Source organism: Borostomias antarcticus (assembly GCF_949987555.1).
Source record: "Borostomias antarcticus genome assembly, chromosome: 10".
In the NCBI taxonomy this organism is placed as follows: Eukaryota; Metazoa; Chordata; class Actinopteri; order Stomiiformes; family Stomiidae; genus Borostomias; species Borostomias antarcticus.
In genome coordinates, this window is record NC_140243.1 from 24403940 (window position 1) to 24424518 (window position 20579).

The 20579-nt window shown below is 46.2% G+C and overlaps 2 protein-coding genes across 2 annotated transcripts; one reads left to right on the top strand and one right to left on the bottom strand.

Annotated features, from left to right (window-relative positions):
- Positions 1-44: 44 nt before the first annotated feature.
- Positions 45-3402, bottom strand: ccdc127a (coiled-coil domain containing 127a). Its single transcript, XM_084443787.1, has 3 exons — positions 3337-3402; positions 2620-2776; positions 45-2115 (listed from the first exon to the last, which is right to left on the bottom strand). The coding sequence occupies exons 2-3, from the start codon at positions 2747-2749 to the stop codon at positions 1430-1432; spliced, it is 816 nt and encodes a 271-aa protein (XP_084299913.1). The 5' UTR covers positions 2750-2776; positions 3337-3402; the 3' UTR covers positions 45-1429.
- A 3679-nt stretch (positions 3403-7081) lies between these two features.
- LOC311314318 (collagen alpha-2(VI) chain-like) lies at positions 7082-19343 on the top strand (the record flags this gene model as incomplete). The annotated part of the gene is made up of 23 exons (XM_084444657.1): positions 7082-7190; positions 7463-8091; positions 8779-8799; positions 8995-9032; positions 9447-9473; positions 9579-9605; positions 10188-10250; positions 10385-10447; positions 11207-11242; positions 11343-11405; positions 11656-11692; positions 11801-11863; positions 12334-12384; positions 16481-16516; positions 16641-16703; positions 16783-16845; positions 16941-16976; positions 17077-17122; positions 17215-17367; positions 17538-17740; positions 18069-18312; positions 18437-18475; positions 18736-19343. 23 exons carry the CDS (start codon positions 7082-7084, stop codon positions 19341-19343), a joined length of 2718 nt encoding a protein of 905 aa, XP_084300783.1.
- Between the last annotated feature and the right edge of the window lie 1236 nt (positions 19344-20579).

The window sequence follows — 20579 nt, forward strand, 5'->3', positions numbered from 1 at the left end:
ATAATTCCTCTTCAACATTACATGTTTATGGCATTTCGTTCACAGATTACTTCAGGGATTGTGCATACATACATTTACATAGAGAAATACAATTCCCTATTCAAACCAGGATAAGTACAGGACAACAGCTTTGGTATCTGGGTAGAGAGGTGCAGAGTTGATCAAATACGATAGATTAGTGCTGCTGCTGTTATGGGGTTATAGTTTGCATGAGCTTCACAGATCCACTTTGTCCGTCTTTTTAAATGGTCTTAGAGTAGATGTACTGATCTAGGATCGGTTGTGCAGTTGGAAAGACCTAATATGGAGAAGCAGGCATCTGATCCTGGATCAGAACCCTAATCTGAGACACTTAATTGAAATGTGGGTCCCGAACCTAGATCTAGATCTTTTTTCTTGCACACCTTTATGAAGCACCCATGAAGGCCTACATGCATGAAAGACAGTAAACAACATCAATAATAACTGATTGAGATGAATTTCAAAAGTTCCATTGGCCATTTCTCATTCTTGACTGGCAACATATCAGACTTTGCAGAGGCATGTCATGGGTCAGCAGTGATTGTCAAGTAGTCCCTGCTCTTGGGCATCCACGACCAATGACATTTCTATAAGCCACACAAAAACAAGTGAAAACCACAAAGAAATAAATCCATGCGACAGCCTTTGTGTGTGACTGAAGTCAGTCTCTCATCAGAGCGCAGATGTACTCAGTTCATGCATAGTTTTCTTTCTTCAGTTGAGGCAACCTGCCGTCTACCTGCAGTCCACACAGAATGCTTGTCCCTGATACTTGGTAAGTGCTACTTACTACGAGTCATGAGTAGCCTAACAATAGTATCCAATGAGGATATGGGCCTACATCACGTGCAAAGAGAGAGTACCTCATCATAATGACTTTATGCTCAGAGAGTACCTCATCATAATGACTTTATGCTCAGAGAGTACCTCATCATAATGACTTTATGCTCAGAGAGTATCTCATCATAATGACTTTATGCTCAGAGAGTACCTCATCATATATTGACTTTATACTGATCATGACAGTATGTAGGCAAGTGTACTGTTCTGCGGAATCAAACTTTGTGAGGGATCAAAACCCTTTATACACTTCTGGTTACAGCTTCCCAAACTCAGATTAAGATTAAATCCTAGATTTGAAACTATATTCAAAGATCTCTTATTGAATTATTTCGACCACACTCCAGGCTCAATGGAGGATCTGACGTTCCTCCACCCAGACCTTAACGACCAATATGTTTTGAGAATAATTTGAGGAGTAAGTAAAGACTTATTGAGATTGAGCATAGGACTAGGTTTAATCTAAATCTAGGATCAGTCTTAATCTTAATCCAGGACTAGTCTCAGACTAAATCCAGGCCCATGTTTGTCTACATTAAGGAAACCACCCAAGGGGTTCCCATCAAGGTCACTTGAGGCTGGTTTGGGCGCCTAGAATGGCGTCCTCTGCACGCTTGTGCTTCTGCATGGTGACCTGCAACTGCCAGTACCTGAGATACAGCCACATCAGGCTGCCGTTCTTGCTCTTGTCCATGTTGAGGAGGTCGGCGCAGTGCCGGTCGTTCTTGAAGATGTCCTTGAGGTCCGTCTCCAGGTCCATGTCTCCCCCCAGCGGCTCCTTCGCCACCTTCAGCAGGATGTTCTTCTCCATCGCCAGCCTCTGTCCCCTGGGCAGCAGGAGGCTACAGAAGGCGCCCTGCCTCTCCACCAGGTCCCCCTCCAGCTGCTTCAGCCTGGCTGACCAACGCCCCTCCCACTCGCTCTCCCGGTCCAGGGAGTGGCGTAGGAGGGCGCCGGCGGCCCCGGACTCCAGGACCTTCCTCTTCTCCTGCTCCAAGCCCTCCCTCTCCTGCTGCAGCTGCTTGCGTTCCTCCATCAGCTGCCGGCTCTGGGAGATGAGGGCCTGGCGGTAGCCCGCAACGCGCTGGCGTTCCTTCTCCAGCTCTATCTCCAGTAGGGCAGCCGCGCGGCTGTTCTCTGTCAGGGAGTGGCGGTATTTGGCCTCCAGGTCGCTGGTGACCGTGGACATGTCTCTGTTGTACTGGGCCTTCACACTCTGGATCTCACTCTGAGACTCCCGGCTCCAGATCCACCCTGGGGAGACAGGAGTCTGATATGAGAAAAGTACAGAAGAATTTTTGGAATGGAAGAAATTTTACAGCTCACTTTTCTGGCCCCTGGGTGAAACTGTTTTTTTGCTTCCCTCTGGAATATGTAGGGGTGGGATCTATGCCCACCCTCCCATTGCTCTCTGTAAAGCACATTGTGTTGCCTCTGTGTATGAAATGCGCTATACAAATAAAGTTTGATTTCATTAGATTTGATAAGTATAACTAGTACTGTTAATTAAAACAAAATACAATTACTGGAACATAGTACTATAGATCTTATAAAAGTATTCTAATGAAAACAGTAAAATCTCATGCTCACTATTCTAGCTCAGCCTAGCGTTAAATGGTGTATGGAGACATGCAGACAAATAACTGTCATGACAAAAAAGTCCCACTCCCACCAAAACACTTAGGTAATCAACTTTGTCAAGGCGCATGTCCCCCTGTGTTGTGTGTTAATATAAAACACTTCCTGTGCGATACTCACGGAAGGCAGCCAGTCCGAGCATGGGGACGAGAAGGGCATAGTTCCATTGGTTGGCATCGGCAGCAGGACCTCCTCCTGGGTCTGGCCTTAGAGGGATGTTCCACCTGGGGGGGTCATTCAGGTTGTTCATGGAGCTGGCCTGATACAAGGGGAGAGACTACAGCACATACACAATATGATGTCAATACAGTCATTCCTAGGTGTATAGTATAACTAGCTAATAACAGACTCAACCCAGCTGGGAGACTTCGGTTAAAGGCCAGTTTGGAGTGTCCTTTAGCCAACAGTTGGATGTGTTTCCAATAATGTAAATATGGCCAGTCAACACTTTACAGTGCTTAATTGGGGTTAGTAGGTCAGCTCCCATGTCCCTTGTGAAATGTATTGCGTGCAAGGCTTGCAGCAAATCTGCTTTTCTGCTGGTTAAGGTTAGGGGTCAGCTAACACTGATGTGGTAATGGCCACCACACAAACTGTCGAGGACAGGGTGGCTTGCATAGTAGCTTAACAGCTAGCTTTCTATCCAGTGTAGCTAACTATATTCGCTGGCTAAGGCCTTTAACTAGCTGGCTAGCTAGGATGCTAGCAACGTTAGCTTGCAATCTCACAAAACTGATTATTCCTACCAAACAACTCAACACCACATTCACGTTATAGCGCTAGCTATTACCCTACTGGCATGTTTCTGCAGAGTAACGTTATGGTGTTGTCGCTCACCTTGATGGGTAGGTAGGTCACTTATACATTTTGTTCCTGCACCGATTAAACTGCTTTCTTTACGCAAGTTTATTAGACAACGAAAAACAAACCACACGTGTGTTTTCTAGGGGGTTACCACGGAAGTATCATGTTCGACATCAACCAATATTCCCTGAAGACGGTAATAGGTTGAGAATGCTATATTGTCTAACAAGAGGATATTCGCAGATTGTATACCTTAATGTGTGAATGTATAGTTTATAACGTAAAATGCGGGTGAAACTTATATTGTACCCCTATTTTTATATGGTTTCTACTTGGGTGGGTGTGGTCATAGGTTGTACGTATCCAATCCCAATCCTTGTTCCATATTTCAAGCACAGCGGCAGTTCTACAGCATACATACCTTTGGAGAAGGATATTTCAGGGCCTATCCAAAAAGTTCTTCATCTAAAAAGTACATTTTAATAATTTTTTGACCATAATGACCTGCATATATGTCTGAGGGCTTCATTGTTTGTTAGGTTGTTTTGGTAATAAAAGGACGGACAAAAGACACTTGACACAACTTACTCAGGTTTCGTATTGCGTACGCTACGTTTATAACCTCATCTCATACCCTCATAGGACCAGGTCGATATATTCGAGGATATAACCCGCCCTGCCAGGGACCATTCTTTAGGTCTTTTTCACTCGGTCTACATTACCACATCTACAAACAATATTATTTCGTCACTCATCGAAGTGAATACATTTTCGAAAGACCAAACCCTTTCTCCGAGTTGGAGTTATACTTTATAACCAGGCCAGGTCAAGCCTGGCTTATGTGCCTGGCTGGCTTGTTTCTGTTCAGGACTGGTAGGACGGAAGCTAGTCATGCCACTGAAATAGCTGGGAATTGAAATGACATGAAATAATGTCTGATAAATTAAGATAGGTCTTGTCGCCTGGACACATCAGTTCCAATGCTAATCCAGCACAATAAGAGCGGGATAGCCAGTTAGCTCATGGGCTCACAACAACTAGCAGCAGCTTCCATAACATTAATGGTAGCGGTCAGTGGTGAAAGCAGTTACACTGATGATTCCTGTAACGTTAGCTATTTTGCTGCAATTGGTTCAACTTCTGTTTCTGGACAAAGGTAAGGGATAAACCCAGATAACACAAGGCTAGTGGACCTACAGCAGGTCCCCGATGGACGAGCTGGCGGACCTCCGGCCGAATCCGCTGGCGGGTTCCTGGCCATTTGCACATTGAATGGCAAGCGGACATCTGGCGAATTATTAGCGTCAGGGACAGCAGTCCGCCAGTAATCCGAAATGCTCCCTCTATTGCTCCACCACCCTTCCACCAGTAGTTTATTGTTTATATCCTAGGTCCATTGGCCCTAGGCTTATGGATTTCTATTGCTAAATTAACTTACTCTGAACATTTTTGGGGTAACCCTTCCTTTTATAGTCCCCCAATTATTAAACATTTACCTGGTAAATATATGCAAAGTATAGCCTAATATATAATGGGTAATTACTGAGACACCTATACTGTAGGTATGATTTCAAAACAGGAGTATTTCAAATGTTCAATTACTACACATAAATTCAATAACTGACATAGCACCACCAGGTAACCACATTTTTACATAGCTTCTATAACATCCAGTGACAAACAAATGACAAATCACAATGCTCATATTTATTAAAATGCTTAGAATTATATTAATTATAACTGGATCCACTCAGGAATCTGGGAGTGGGACCGAGAACAGGAGGACCTCCAGATCACTATCTATCTATTTTAAACTTCTACAAACCTATAGGAGTGTCAGTTAGAACTATGCTTCCTCACCTGTTGTCATAAAGATATGTCAAAGCTGTGGATAGTTATCTTTGAATGCACACACTGTAGTCTTAATTATGCAAGCAAAGAAAATACTGTGACATTTGTAAATATTGAAGTACTGTCTAATTATGTGTATGTTATTGTCTGTTGTGGTATAATGTTGAAGATGATTAATTCCTCAAACCCATCCTATGTGGTCTTCCCTCTTCCATAGGCTATATTGAGACTCATACATTGAATATTTAATCCATCTCTATCTCATGTTCAATAGATAAACAATGAAATAGAGTTTGCAGCCCTAAAAAGAGTTTGTGCACTATAACTCTCTTCTCATGGCAGCTTCATTCTCAGTTTCATAGAGTTGTGTCTCTCTTTGTTGAGAGAATGCAGAAGGGAGCCAGGACTCGATGTCCCCCTTGTGTAGATCTTAGAGAGCCTGGGGAACCTACAGTACACTTGATTCTGCTGGCTACAGATTTTGCACTTAACGGCTCAGTATAAAACACAAAAGCATGCACTGCGTGATATACTGTCCTCGTCCACACTGGTGATGTGACACAAACAGGATGGGTGCTGATTTAACAGAATTCCTCACAATTCCTCTAGCAAGACAGAGCATGTGATTTGCTCTCTTCATTGTTTTATTTTTCTCCCTTTTGACAGTTTGTGCGCATTGCAAAGTTTTAATAAGTGAAGCCTATGCATGGAACCATGTCTGCCAATGTGATTCGTTAGAACCCGCCTCTCATCCTCCTGTCTCACTGGAGAGAGCAGTAGTTATACATCTACATCTCTCCCAACCAGAGCTGTCATACGTGTCATGTTGATTCAGTCCACTCATGCAAGAAGCCACAAGGCGAGTGGATGTACGGCATGTCTCGACATGAGCACGTGGAAGAGCATACCTGCCTCTCACAGTGTAAGGTTCAGGACTGCTTCTCCTGAGGGACATAGAGGCTCAGACCGACCCGCATAAAGCTTGAGGATTAAAGGTTAGTGACGTATGAATGCATGTGTTCGCTTATAAGAGTTATTCTCATACTGTACGTGTCAGTGTAAATGCCAACTTCATTTAATGTACTGCAGAGCACACGAAGATGCTGGTTGTCCTTTTGGAAATCACTCTAACTGTTCTACTGAACTGGAAAGCATTTTTGCATCCTGACCACTGTTTATTTCAATATGTTACTGTGTGACAGTGATGTCATGAGGATAATGTAGTTTTGATAGGTAGCCAACAACTATACAGTAGCATGATACAGATGAGCACAGTTCATAAATCAAAGGTATCTTTATGCTTCACAGTGTTACAGTTACAGTGACCTACGTGATATGAAATGGAAGACCTGCACAGTAATCTCACTTTGAGTTTACTAAAGGGAAAGTAAAGTGAGATTGTACAGATTACTGTACGGCACCAGTCATGAGCAAAGACTCTCATCTCTCTTTAGATTTATGTTGCATAATATACAAGGAATAGATATGATCTGATTTATTTTCAAAGTCTCACTGGGAGGTGGTGTTTGCCTCGAGCACGTTCTTCTCTGCAAAGGTTCAGCTCTAACATGTAGATGGATTTAGAGAAGGCATGTCTACAGGGGTGAAAATTAACTTTTTGGCTCACAGTGAGTCACCTGCCAAGGGGACTGTAGATGAAAAAAACTACCGGCCCAGTATATATTTTATTCAGATAGCCTTCCGAAATCTAGTCGCCAATTGGAAATTTTACCTGCATTTGGCCGGTGGCAGGTGTTCATTTTCAGCCCTGCATGTCTGTCATGCAATAGCTCGTTCCATGGATTTAAAATACAAGAACTGATATGATAAATATTGGTAAGTGAAAAGTCAATTGTCCATGTTCAGTGTACTGCTACTTTCCTTGAATAGATTGGACCGGTCACTGTGTTGACCCACATTCTCAAGCATGATGGGATTTGCCCTGAGGGCCCTGATCCTGCTGCTAGGGGCCCTCCAGGGGTCGGCACAGGACCCCGCCTACGACCACCTGCTGGTCAGGCCCAGAAACATAAACGGTGAGACCAACAGGGGTGGCTGGGCTGGCTGATGGTGATAATACATGAGAATATGACATTCATTACAGTACGATAAACCTATACAGTATAGAGCCTCAACACAGTGCGTTAATAAAAGCCTCAACGCCCAACACACAGAATTGCCTAAAACGTTTTCCTTCCACGTGCGGTATGCTATATGCATGAGTCTGACTTTGCTCAGTGCCTCATTGTGCATGCAAACGCTAAATTGTGTGTCGTGTACATCGTTCTACGCCTCTTACCCTGGTCAGATGCCGACGACCCGTGCCCGGTGAACGTGTACTTCATGATCGACACCTCTGAGAGCGTGGCTCTGAAGGAGCAGCCATCGGGAAGCCTGGTCGGGGAGCTGCAGGTGTTCCTCCGGATGCTGGTGGAGCGTCTGGAGACCTCCATCACCTCCTACTCCACCACCGCCTCCTACGTCCAGCACTCGAACCGGCCCCGCTGGGGCTACGGCGGTCTCCAGTTCTCCGACAGCGTGGAGGTTTTCAGCCAGACGATGAACGACGCACAGCTGTTCCTGTCGCTGGCCGAGGCCATCCACTACATCGGCCGCGGCACGTTCATCGACTGCGCGCTGAGGAACATGACGGAGCAGGTGCGGCTCGCCGGTCGTAGCGGGAGGCCGAGGTTGCAGTACGCCGTGGTGCTGACGGACGGGCACGTTACGGGCAGCCCCTGCGGCGGGGTCCAGCAGGCCGCAGAGGAAGCCAGGGCGGCGGGCATAAAGATCTTCGTGGTGTCTACAGACGAGGAACCGGTGGAGAGCGAGCTGAAGCAGATCGCTAGTTCACCTATGGAGCTGTACAGGAGAGACCACCTGGCTTTCCCCGCGTCCAGCCGTCAGCATGCTGTCACCAGCATAGCTGAGACTATAGTGAGTCTCTGTTTGTGTCCGGCGAGTTCATAGCCCTAATGTCCACTGTGTGTGTGTGTGTGTGTGTGTGTGTGTGTGTGTGTCCCTATTAAATCCATATTACAGTAGTGAGGTCCCTTAAAGCAGTAGTTTGGTATTTAGCATAATAAGCCCTGATATGAGGTTATTTACAATCACAACTATATGAGAATATATATTCCCATTGAGATCCATTATATGGTTATCTGATGGCTCTCTATGAGCATATGCCCATAGAGATCCATTGTTTACTACTTAGCTGTGACATGAGCAATGAGCACTAATATCTCAAGAGTGCAAGTCTGTCAGAAATATTATATGGATCATTGTATATGATTGTAAATAACCTTATAGCAGGGCTTATGATGCTAATATACCAAACTACTCTTTTAATGCCTGTATTGCATAAGGGCACAATGGTATGATATGTTGTGATAGATATGATATGTTGCTGACAGCAGCAACTCTCATTCCTGTTAGATTGTCTGACTCAAACCAGCAGCCTTGCTTGTCCAATTCCTGACTGTGAGGTGAGGCATTCACAAATGTGAGGTATAACAGAAGGGAAACAGAAGTGGAGTTTTTGCATGTCAACGTGCTCCTGGAAACATTCTGTATGTTGTATCAGACACCTGCTTGTGCTTGACTTGCTGTCATCTCTTTCTCCAGGTCAAATATGCAGAGCTTGAGGTAAGTGAATGGAGGCTAAAACACATATATGTATGTACCTGTAGCCTACTTGTTACATATTGCAAATAATTGAATCTATTCTTCTATTCATAAGCATTAATTCAACGTTGTTGGACCCTGAACACCTCATCACTGAAAACGTACACACACTGTGATCTCCCCTACAGTGCCGGGCACCCATGTGTTTTCAAACAGATGGATTTCCTGGGCCAAAGGGATATAAGGGAACAAAAGTAAGCCACCTTGTTTGCTCAAACCATGATATAGATTTTTGTAAATAATAGATGAATACAAAACGCTGACGTTTGTGTCTTGTAGGGTGCAAAGGGAACTGCTGGAGCGCTAGGAGAGCCTGGCCTCCCTGGACCACCCGTAAGATGAAACATCAATATACTACTGGGAGTTAAGACTACGAGTATATGCCATGCTTCATTTATCTTTGATTTATATCGGCTTTTCCATAGGGGGACCTTGGTATTGAGGGAACAATTGGTTTGCCTGGCCAAAAGGTGAGTGAGAGTATTATATAATAACAAACACAATAATAATAATAATAATAATAATAATAATGAGTAATAATATAAATTATTTTTTTTACTGAATATGAGTATGGTGTTTGATACATGTGTTGTGTTCTGTTTCTCCAGGGACCTCCAGGGCTCAAAGGAGAAAAGGTAGGACCTTGAAACCAGTGTCACTGAGGTCACTACAGTATGTATCTTGACTATTGCAATAACATTGTTCTCTGTTTGACATCATGTCATTGTGTTATTTCCCAGGGTGATTTTGGAGTGTCTGGGCCAAAGGTACAGTACTATTTCACCACAGACTTCTATCTGCACTCAGCACTGATGTCAGGTTGATGGTTTTGTTACATGGATGTAATCCGTCTTATTGATTAACTCAACTCTGATCTCTTCAGGGTCAAAATGGAGCTCTTGGGTATAATGGCATTGATGGAGAAAAGGTATGTACCTCATTATCATCATTGTGATAATTACACATTGTGACATTACCCCTTTAAGAAATGAATGTAGTAATGTAGCAATAAGTGCTACTCTTATTGAAGGTAACAACTTGTTACTTATCTGGAACAATAACCACAACTTGTCCAATTTCACTGTAGCTGTGGCCAGCAGTGTCTAGCCAAGGAAACAAACACCTTATTTCTTTTGCAGGGAAAGCGTGGCACCATTGGTGCCCCTGGATGTAAAGGAAATCATGGCCTACCAGTAAGATATGGAGAAACTCACTGCCCATTTCCCTGGATGAGATTCAAATAAATCTCTGTTTAGTCTCTGTTGCACATACATCGAAGACTGTCTGCTGACTATTTAGTCTAGGAGGAATTGGTAACGCCCCATATCTTGTGCTCTGTTTCTTTCCAGGGAGACCCAGGTCCTGCTGGGGACTTTGGGCTCAAAGGTGAGGCAGGAAGACCAGGTGAAAAGGTCAGTGGATTCCTCATCCTGGTTGAATGTTGCATCTTTATACGTCTGTATTACACGTCATGATTACTGTCAAAATATGAATTCTGTTTAGACCTTAAAATGTTGCGGCGTTGTTGTTGTTGTGTTGTGTACAGGGTGTTGCCGGGCAGGGAGGCAGGCCAGGACCTCAGGGGGCTTATGGGGCACCAGGGCAGAAGGTTTGAAGAACACATTATTAGATACATAATCAGACATTCTCATATGTATATTGTCATATACATTCAACCAGTGCACCAGGCAACACAGAGGGATTCTGTTGCAGGGTGTCTCTGGCTACGCGGGAAACACTGGCCTACCTGGCAGAAGAGGAGCAAAGGTTAGTGTCTCGGGTCAAGAAATGTGTAATCATGCCTTGTTGCTGAGTCTGTAGCTGTCTTTCCACTGTCGGGCCGAACGGTTGCTAGGTAGTTTAGTTCGGCTCCGTTCTGCCCCGACTCATGAGAAGCGTTCCCATCTGTCTTTCCACTGTCGGGCGGCTAACAGTATGGAGGAGGGTTTGGTTTATTTTGGACGATTTCTGTTTTTTCTTTTTCTGCGCCTACATGAGCGCACAAACCGTTTTCTCTATATGAACAAGCTAACGTCTGTTTGGCTAAGTTAGCTTACTGGAGCTCGAGCCAAGAGACTGACGTGTATTGCAACCTATCAGTGAATACGTATAGGCCTATTAAGCCTGCCTAATCAAACGGTTCTGCTTCACTGAGTACGGTTGTCTAACCGGGGCTTGAGAATCGTGCTCAGAACGGTTTATAAGCGCTCCGGACCCAACCGTTTCCAGGTGGGAAGACCCTCGGAACCGTTACCTTGCATGCTCAGAACCGTTCAGCCCGACAGTGGAAAGACAGCTAATAAGACGTTTGTCTGAGCACCATCATCAGACTGTTCATTCAACCTTGACCTCTGACCCTGTCCCACAGGGCAAGACTGGACCCGGGGGAGATCCTGGAGACATTGTGAGTCTCGGATGGATGAGGGATGTCTGGGGGGTGGGGGTTGTAGACCAAATCTATAAATGACTTGTTTGAATGACATTAAGGTTCTTTTTTTGTCCAGGGGAGCAGAGGGGCCAGCGGAGGTGCTGGTTTGCGAGGGAGGACTGGCCGGAGAGGAGCCAAGGTAAACAGAGGAAAGATCGACCTCTCCGTCACAAAGACTCACAGCCATTGTTTATGATTGATACTCTGGAAAACGTGGTTCTATTCACTGTCTGGTCCCTTGCAGGGAGACGTAGGGCCTGAGGGTAAGAGAGGACTCCAAGGAGAGACGGGAGAAGGAGGTTTCACAGTGAGTGAAATCCATGTTGGCTTAGAACTGATTAATTAAGGTGAGTCAACTGAATCACTATGATGGCTCTGTCTTCCACTAGGGGCCCCCAGGTTTCCCAGGGGCCCGCGCTCCAGCAGGTGATGGAGGGGAGTCTGGGCCTCAGGTGAGGTAACCTTTGACCCTATGACCTCTCTGGCTGTGTGTAAGAGCTCTGTCCCCACACTTCTGCGTGTGTGTTTCTTTAGGGTTCCGTGGGGGATACAGGGGAGTTTGGCCCCAGAGGGGACACAGGGGATCCGGGGCCAAAGGTGAGGTTCTCTGTCCTCTCTCCCACCCATGCTCCTGGTGACGTTGCCCTCAGACCACCAGGAAGTCCTCTCGTGGTAGACTCTTAGGCTTGGCAGGCGGGAGACCGGGGTTAAACCCCTCTTGGGTACATCAATTCTGCACCACTGGCCCTACCTACAGGTTCCGACAGGCCTCAGTTCTCAGACATAAGAGGTGGGATATGACAATGAAAGGAATGTCAGTTGAGGCAATGGTACAGTAACCTGACTCCAGCTAGCAGGACCAAGCGCCCCTTACACACACAAAGACTGAGAGAGTTGACATGTTGATATATTGAGGATAGACCTGTCATCTCAGAATGAGGAAGAGTTAGAGTGGGTCCGTGAGAGTGTCATCAAGGAACTGTTGTGGAAGCTAAAAAATAAGTAAGCCTCTTTGGCAGTTAGACCACTAACGAATACTGTTATGTTATCTTTACATCCCATTCTAGGGAGTGAAAGGAAAGGATGGCTACAACCACGCAGGTCCCAGAGGTGAACAGGTATAGTATTTGTCTGAGCCATTGTCGTGGATATATTTATATAACAGTAAGCATTCTCAGCATAAGACTTAGTTTAATTTACCACTGCGTGGAGGAAAGTTTTCCAATCAAGCCAACCCTAAAAAATAATGACCAGACAGTACATCTGTGTTTTACACTGTCAGCGGATACAGCTCTAAACATCCATTTATCCAATGTAAGTATGATATTTAGAGTTGAGTTGGTGTTAACCTCTACCCCTTCTTGCAGTATCATGCAGAGGAAGGTGTTGAGTTGGTGTTAACCTCTACCACTTCACCCAGTATCATGCAGAGAGAGAGGTGTTGAGTTGGTGTTAACCTCTACCACTTCCCCCAGTATCATGCTGAGAGAGAGGTGTTGAGTTGGTGTTAACCTCTACCCCTTCCCCCAGTCTCATGCAGAGAGAGAGGTGTTGAGTTGGTGTTAACCTCTACCCCTTCCCCCAGTATCATGCTTAGAGAGAGGTGTTGAGTTGGTGTTAACCTCTACCTCTTCACCCAGTATCATGCAGAGAGAGAGGTGTTGAGTTGGTGTTAACCTCTACCACTTCCCCCAGTATCATGCAGAGAGGAAGGTGTTGAGTTGGTGTTAATCTCTACCCCTTCCCCCAGTATCATGCAGAGAGAGAGGTGTTGAGTTGGTGTTAACCTCTACCCCTTCCCCCAGTATCATGCAGAGAGGAAGGTGTTGAGTTGTTGTTAACCTCTACCCCTTCCCCTAGTAGCATGCAGAGAGGAAGGTGTTGAGTTGGTGTTAATCTCTACCCCTTCCCCCAGTAACATGCAGAGAGAGAGGTGTTGAGTTGGTATTAACCTCTACCCCTTCCCCCAGTATAATGCAGAGAGAGAGGTGTTGAGTTGGTGTTAACCTCTACCCCTTCCCCCAGTATCATGCAGAGAGAGAGGTGTTGAGTTGGTGTTAACCTCTACCCCTTCCCCCAGTAGCATGCAGAGAGGAAGGTGTTGAGTTGGTGTTAATCTCTACCCCTTCCCCCAGTAACATGCAGAGAGAGAGGTGTTGAGTTGGTGTTAACCTCTACCCCTTCCCCTAGTATCATGCAGAGAGGAAGGTGTTGAGTTGGTGTTAACCTCTACCACTTCACCCAGTATCATGCTGAGAGAGAGGTGTTGAGTTGGTGTTAACCTCTACCCCTTCCCCTAGTATCATGCAGTGAGAGAGGTGTTGAGTTGGTGTTAACCTCTACCCCTTCCCCTAGTATCATGCAGAGAGGAAGGTGTTGAGTTGGTGTTTACCTCTACCACTTCACCCAGTATCATGCAGAGAGAGAGGTGTTGAGTTGGTGTTAACCTCTACCCCTTCCCCCAGTATCATGCAGAGAGAGAGGTGTTGAGTTGGTGTTAACCTCTACCCCTTCCCCCAGTATCATGCAGAGAGAGAGGTGTTGAGTTGGTGTTAACCTCTACCCCTTCCCCTAGTATCATGCAGAGAGAGAGGTGTTGAGTTGGTGTTAACCTCTACCCCTTCCCCCAGTAGCATGCAGAGAGAGAGGTGTTGAGTTGGTGTTAACCTCTACCACTTCACCCAGTATCATGCAGAGAGAGAGGTGTTGAGTTGGTGTTAACCTCTACCCCTTCCCCCAGTATTATGCTGAGAGAGAGGTGTTGAGTTGGTGTTAACCTCTACCCCTTCCCCCAGTATCATGCAGAGAGAGAGGTGTTGAGTTGGTGTTAACCTCTACCCCTTCTTGCAGTATCATGCAGAGAGAGAGGTGTTGAGTTGGTGTTAATCTCTACCCCTTCCCCCAGTATCATGCAGAGAGAGAGGTGTTGAGTTGGTGTTAACCTCTACCCCTTCCCCCAGTATCATGCAGAGAGAGAGGTGTTGAGTTGGTGTTAACCTCTACCCCTTCTTGCAGTATCATGCAGAGAGAGAGGTGTTGAGTTGGTGTTAATCTCTACCCCTTCTTGCAGTATCATGCAGAGAGAGAGGTGTTGAGTTGGTGTTAACCTCTACCCCTTCCCCCAGTATCATGCAGAGAGGAAGGTGTTGAGTTGGTCTTAACCTCTACCCCTTCCCCCAGTATTATGCAGAGAGGAAGGTGTTGAGTTGGTGTTAATCTCTACCCCTTCCCCTAGTATCATGCTGAGAGGAAGGTGTTGAGTTGGTGTTAACCTCTACCCCTTCCCCCAGTATCATGCAGAGAGAGAGGTGTTGAGTTGGTGTTAACCTCTACCCCTTCTTGCAGTATCATGCAGAGAGAGAGGTGTTGAGTTGGTGTTAATCTCTACCCCTTCCCCCAGTATCATGCAGAGAGAGAGGTGTTGAGTTGGTGTTAACCTCTACCCCTTCCCCCAGTATCCTGCAGAGAGGAAGGTGTTGAGTTGGTGTTAACCTCTACCCCTTCCCCCAGTATCATGCTGAGAGAGAGGTGTTGAGTTGGTGTTAACCTCTACCCCTTCCCCCAGTATCATGCAGAGAGAGAGGTGTTGAGTTGGTGTTAACCTCTACCCCTTCCCCCAGTATCCTGCAGAGAGGAAGGTGTTGAGTTAGTGTTAACCTCTACCCCTTCCCCCAGTAGCATGCAGAGAGAGAGGTGTTGAGTTTGTGTTAACCTCTACCCCTTCCCCCAGTATCATGCAGAGAGGAAGGTGTTGAGTTGGTGTTAACCTCTACCCCTTCCCCTAGTATCATGCTGAGAGAGAGGTGTTGAGTTGGTGTTAACCTCTACCCCTTCCCCCAGTAGCATGCAGAGAGAGAGGTGTTGAGTTGGTGTTAACCTCTACCCCTTCCCCTAGTATCATGCAGAGAGAGAGGTGTTGAGTTGGTGTTAACCTCTACCCCTTCCCCCAGTATCATGCAGAGAGAGAGGTGTTGAGTTGGTGTTAACCTCTACCTTCTTGCAGTATCATGCAGAGAGAGAGGTGTTGAGTTGGTGTTAACCTCTACCCCTTCCCCTAGTATCATGCAGAGAGAGAGGTGTTGAGTTGGTGTTAACCTCTACCCCTTCCCCCAGTATCATGCAGAGGAAGGTGTTGAGTTGGTGTTAACCTCTACCCCTTCCCCCAGTATCATGCAGAGAGAGAGGTGTTGAGTTGGTGTTAACCTCTACCCCTTCCCCTAGTATCATGCAGAGAGAGAGGTGTTGAGTTGGTGTTAATCTCTACCCCTTCCCCCAGTATCATGCAGAGAGAGAGGTGTTGAGTTTGTGTTAACCTCTACCCCTTCCCCCAGTAGCATGCAGAGAGAGAGGTGTTGAGTTGGTCTTAACCTCTACCACTTCCCCCAGTATCATGCAGAGAGAGAGGTGTTGAGTTGGTGTTAACCTCTACCCCTTCCCCCAGTATCATGCAGAGGAAGGTGTTGAGTTGGTGTTAACCTCTACCCCTTCCCCTTTTATCATGCAGAGAGAGAGGTGTTGAGTTGGTGTTAACCTCTACCCCTTCCCCCAGTATCATGCAGAGGAAGGTGTTGAGTTGGTGTTAACCTCTACCCCTTCCCCTTTTATCATGCAGAGAGAGAGGTGTTGAGTTGGTGTTAACCTCTACCCCTTCCCCCAGTATCATGCAGAGAGGAAGGTGTTGAGTTGGTGTTAACCTCTACCCCTTCTCCCAGTATCATGCAAAGAGGAAGGTGTTGAGTTGGTGTTAATCTCTACCCCTTCCCCCAGTATCATGCTGAGAGAGAGGTGTTGAGTTGGTGTTAACCTCTACCCCTTCCCCTAGTATCATGCAGAGAGAGAGGTGTTGAGTTGGTGTTAACCTCTACCCCTTCCCCTAGTATCATGCAGAGAGGAAGGTGTTATTGAGTGTACACTTACACCCATCACTCAATCAACACCCCTTTCCCAAATCCGGTCAACTGATCAACTTTGCTGTATTGCTAAATTCCTTAACCCAAATGGTCAGATTGAGAGGAGTCTCGTTGTTCAAGAGAAGTCATACATTTGATCAAAGACTCTCCAGACATTCTGGCATTTCCGTTACCTCATCAATATGGCACTTAGGCTGGGGGAGAAATGAAACACCGCTAAAAGACCGTTTGATCTATTGAGCCATGCTTTTTCATTGATGCCTTGATCTACCGTACATGCTAAATGCATCTTGCCCTCTCTCAGGGTGACAGAGGAGACCCTGGCTTACCTGGCTTACAGGTGAGATAATGCACCTGTGTGAAGAGCATCATTGTGTCAATACGGTGTTATGTCAATATAAAAACTGAAGAAAAAAAATATGGTTTTCAAGTGAGGTTCTCTGTCTCGCTGTCGTACTCCTCAGGGTTCCAGAGGGTACTACGGAGAAAAAGGAGAACAGGGAACAGAAGGAGTGAAAGGAGAGCCGGTGAGTGTTGGAGTGAGTGTTCCAGAGATCCAGTGCTGAGATGTTTGTACGTTGGTGTAATTCCTCTCTGTTCCCCCAGGGGGAGCCAGGGCTAGAGGGGAATCCAGGGGACAGGGGGGTGAGGGGTTTACCTGGTCCGCCGGTGAGTCCCACACGCCTGCACACACACATATCCATGGTACACACACACACACATCCTAAATCATGTATCATACATCATAAGGCTATTTTCTATAGGGATCTCCAGGCCTACGTGGGCGCTCAGGACTAACTGTGAGTTTCTACCGTTAAGAACAGACACTGACCTACTGACTGACTATCATCCTATATCCTCTCCCTGAGAAATACTGAGAAATATTCTCCTGACTTCCAGGAGTGTGAACTCATGGGCTATATTAGAGAAACCTGTGGATGCTGTGGTAATGTATATTTCTATTGATAATGTAAATGTTTCAATGATAACGTGTGTGTACAGTACATGGTTTATAATGATTTGTTTCCTCTTTTGCAGACTGTGTAAAGGTCTGTCCTCCACTTGACCTGGTGTTTGTGATTGACAGCTCTGAGAGTATAGGCAACACAAACTTCAGCCTGGCTAAGAACTTTGTTATTAGTGTGGCAAACAGACTGGGTACAATGGCCAAGAATGTATCTGATATCTCAGGTAAATACAGCCTACTATCACAACCAACACATTTCTTAGAAAACTGTAAAGTGTAATTGTCAGGCTATAAAACATTTAAGTAAAACTAAACCTCAAACATCTCGCAACCACCATTAAAAACAACTAATATTCACCTCCACATATTTTTCTCCTCTGTGATTGGTTCTCAGGATCCCGTCTGGGCGTGGTCCAGTACAGTCACCGTGGAGCAATTCAGACCATCAGGATGGACGATAAGACGGTGACCTCTGTGACATCATTTAAGGCCAAGGTCAAAGCCATGGAGTGGATTGCGGGGGGCACCTGGACGCCCTCTGCCCTGAAGTACACGTACGAAGAGCTGATCATGCCAGGGAGGAGACCGGGCACCAAGGTTCTCTCTCTCTCCCTCTCTCTCTCTCTCTCTCTCTCTCTCCCTCTTCCTCTCTCTCTCTTTCTCTCTTGTTCTCTCTCTCTCGTTCTCTCTCTCTCGTTCTCTCTCTCTCTCTCTCTCACTCTCTCTCGTTCTCTCTCTCTCGTTCTCTCTTTCTCTCTCTCTTCTGTTGCACTTCTTTCTTTCTACAGCATGACTCTTCAAATTCCCACTGGCGTCTTAGAAAAAGTTAATCGGTTGTGCGTTAGACCCTCTACAGAAGGGCAGCTGTGTGAACACGCGTGCAGTTTGATCTGATGGTTTGATTCGACATAATGGGATTTTCAAGGTCGTGGCCATAGTCATCACAGACGGCCGCTACGATCCCAAGGACCAGGACAGTCTGGGGGCTCTGTGCACTGGGGTGGACGTCTACGCCATCGCCATAGGGGACATGTTTGACACTGGGGCGGAGAGGCAGAACCTGGAGAGGATAGCCTGCAACATGCCCAGCAAGGTGAAGACCCTGAGTGTGTATGCAGAGCTCACCGCTGAAGACTTCCTGGAAGAAGTGCAGAAAATCCTCTGCCCAGGCAAGTCTAGCGTCATTACGGCCTGTCAACAGAGCTGTTGGCTTTTCTCCTCTCATCACCATCACCGGATCGTGATGACAAGTGGATCTAATCATTCGTCATTTCTTTTACATGCCATCAACAGACCCAGAAACGATCTGTCCAGACTTGAAGTGTGCTCCGGGCGAGTAAAAACAACTCCAAACTACAAAACCAGCTCACATTCACACACACACACGCACACACACACACACACACACACATACACACACACATACACACACATGCACACATACACTGGACAACTGTATGTTGACAAGTGCAGTGCAAGTCATTCAAAAAAAGTACATGTAAAGCTGACCACAGATGTAGAAGCTAAAATAGTTGGAGCGGAGCTCTGAATATAACACGGTTGCTCTGGTGACCGATGTGTTCCGTTTCCAGATCTGAACGTGGCCCCGCTGGTCCAGCGGCCTGTCGACATCCTGTTCTTCGTGGACGGCTCGGAGAGAACGGGGGCTGAGAACTTCCGTAACGTCCTGGGCTTCATCAAAAGCCTCTCCCAGGAAATCCCCCTGTCCAAGAGGGACGCCGACCCTAAAGGGGCCCGCTTCGCCGTCCTCCAGTCTGGGGGAGAACGAGCCCCCGAGGTGCTCCTGGACTTCTCTAACAGCCAGAGGAGAATCAGCTCGCTGCTCTCCAGCGCCGTGTACCGAGACTCCTCCTCCGGGATAGGGGGCGCCATCGTCTACGCTGCAGAGAACCTGGTCCTGAACCCCGCGGGTCGGTTTCGAGGGGTCCGGCCCGAAGCGGAGATTTTGTTTGTGTTCTTCACGGACGGGGTGATGTCAGACAGGAACATGGAGGAGGCTGTGGCGGCCATGAGGAGAGCTAACGTGGTGGGCGTGGTCGTAGCGGTGGGCGCTGAGGTAGATAGGAGCAGGCTGCTGCAGCTCGCACTGGGGGACAAGTCTCTCATCTTCAGCCTGAAGAGCTCCAAGGACATGGCTTCTCCTGGTGTGGTGAGGCAGGTTGCTGGTTGTCTAGGTTGAGGGGTGGTGTTTCTTTTTGCTTAGTAGAAAGTGACTGTACCATATTGACCCAGAGGTCATTAACATAGGAGAAGAATGTGGGATAATGAATGCTTTAATACATGGTGCTGGGTAGAATCAGAAAAAAAGTGTTATCATGGCAAGTCATTCAGATATTCCAGTTGTAAAACAGTTGAAACCAGCTCTGTCCTCTGCCCCCCCCCATCTCAAGATCATAAACAGACAATAATGGTTATGTTTTAATGATAACTGACATTAATGAGACTTATTACATGCTAGCATCCAGAAAGAGATGAATGGAGAGCATCAAGGGGGGAGAGCATCAACACGGAATGCTGTCATTGAACTAGATTCTAGAACATGACTCTCTCATTCTACACTCTGTAGATTGTCTGTCTCAGTCCGTAGTAAATTCTAGAAAATGGCTTCTTTCAATAGGCAGACAAGACAATTTCACACCTCTGTCAGGTCCACTAATCTTGATTTAAGATTTTTCCTGAAACTATCGACATTAACCCCTTTATGCCCACAATCCCAGAACAATAAAGGATTTAAGAGATGTCATGCAAAATATTCAAGTCAAATGTATCAAATTTGCAATGTTTACTCATAAAGGAGATCGTGAACAATGTATTTGCTTTCAAATTAAACATGGGAGCATTTTCAATAATGTCAAAGCTTCTTCTTTTACCTAAGCCCATTTCTTTACTTGACAACAACAATCTGTAAGAAAGCATAGGTACAGGTATGATATGAAGGCATAATCCACAACCTGATATTCTCATTAGAGAGATGTCTCAGTTCCAGACATAAGGGACAGGACAGGGGGTGACAAGTCGAGACGAGGACAAGAAGGGACTCTCAGAGTCAGAGTAGTGGGATGGACTGAAGAGCACATCACATTGCAGCAGTAGAAGCTGGACATTGTGTCTCTATATGGGTCATCCCGGGGCAACTGCATGTTACAGAAAAAAACCTTAACTTCCATTAAAGATTCATCTGAGAAATCAAAGACAGGATCCATACTGCTCTGCCGTTATGGAAGTGAACTCAACATCCATCTTGGTGTCGTCATCTTATCCGATCTGTCATGTGTCAGTCACGTCTTTTGGGGGATTATTTCATGTCATTTCAGTTCACAGCTATTTCAGTGGTATGACAAGCTTCCGTCCTACCAGTCCTGAACAGAAACAAGCCAGCCAGGCACATAAGCCAGGTTGGGCCTGGCCTGGTTAT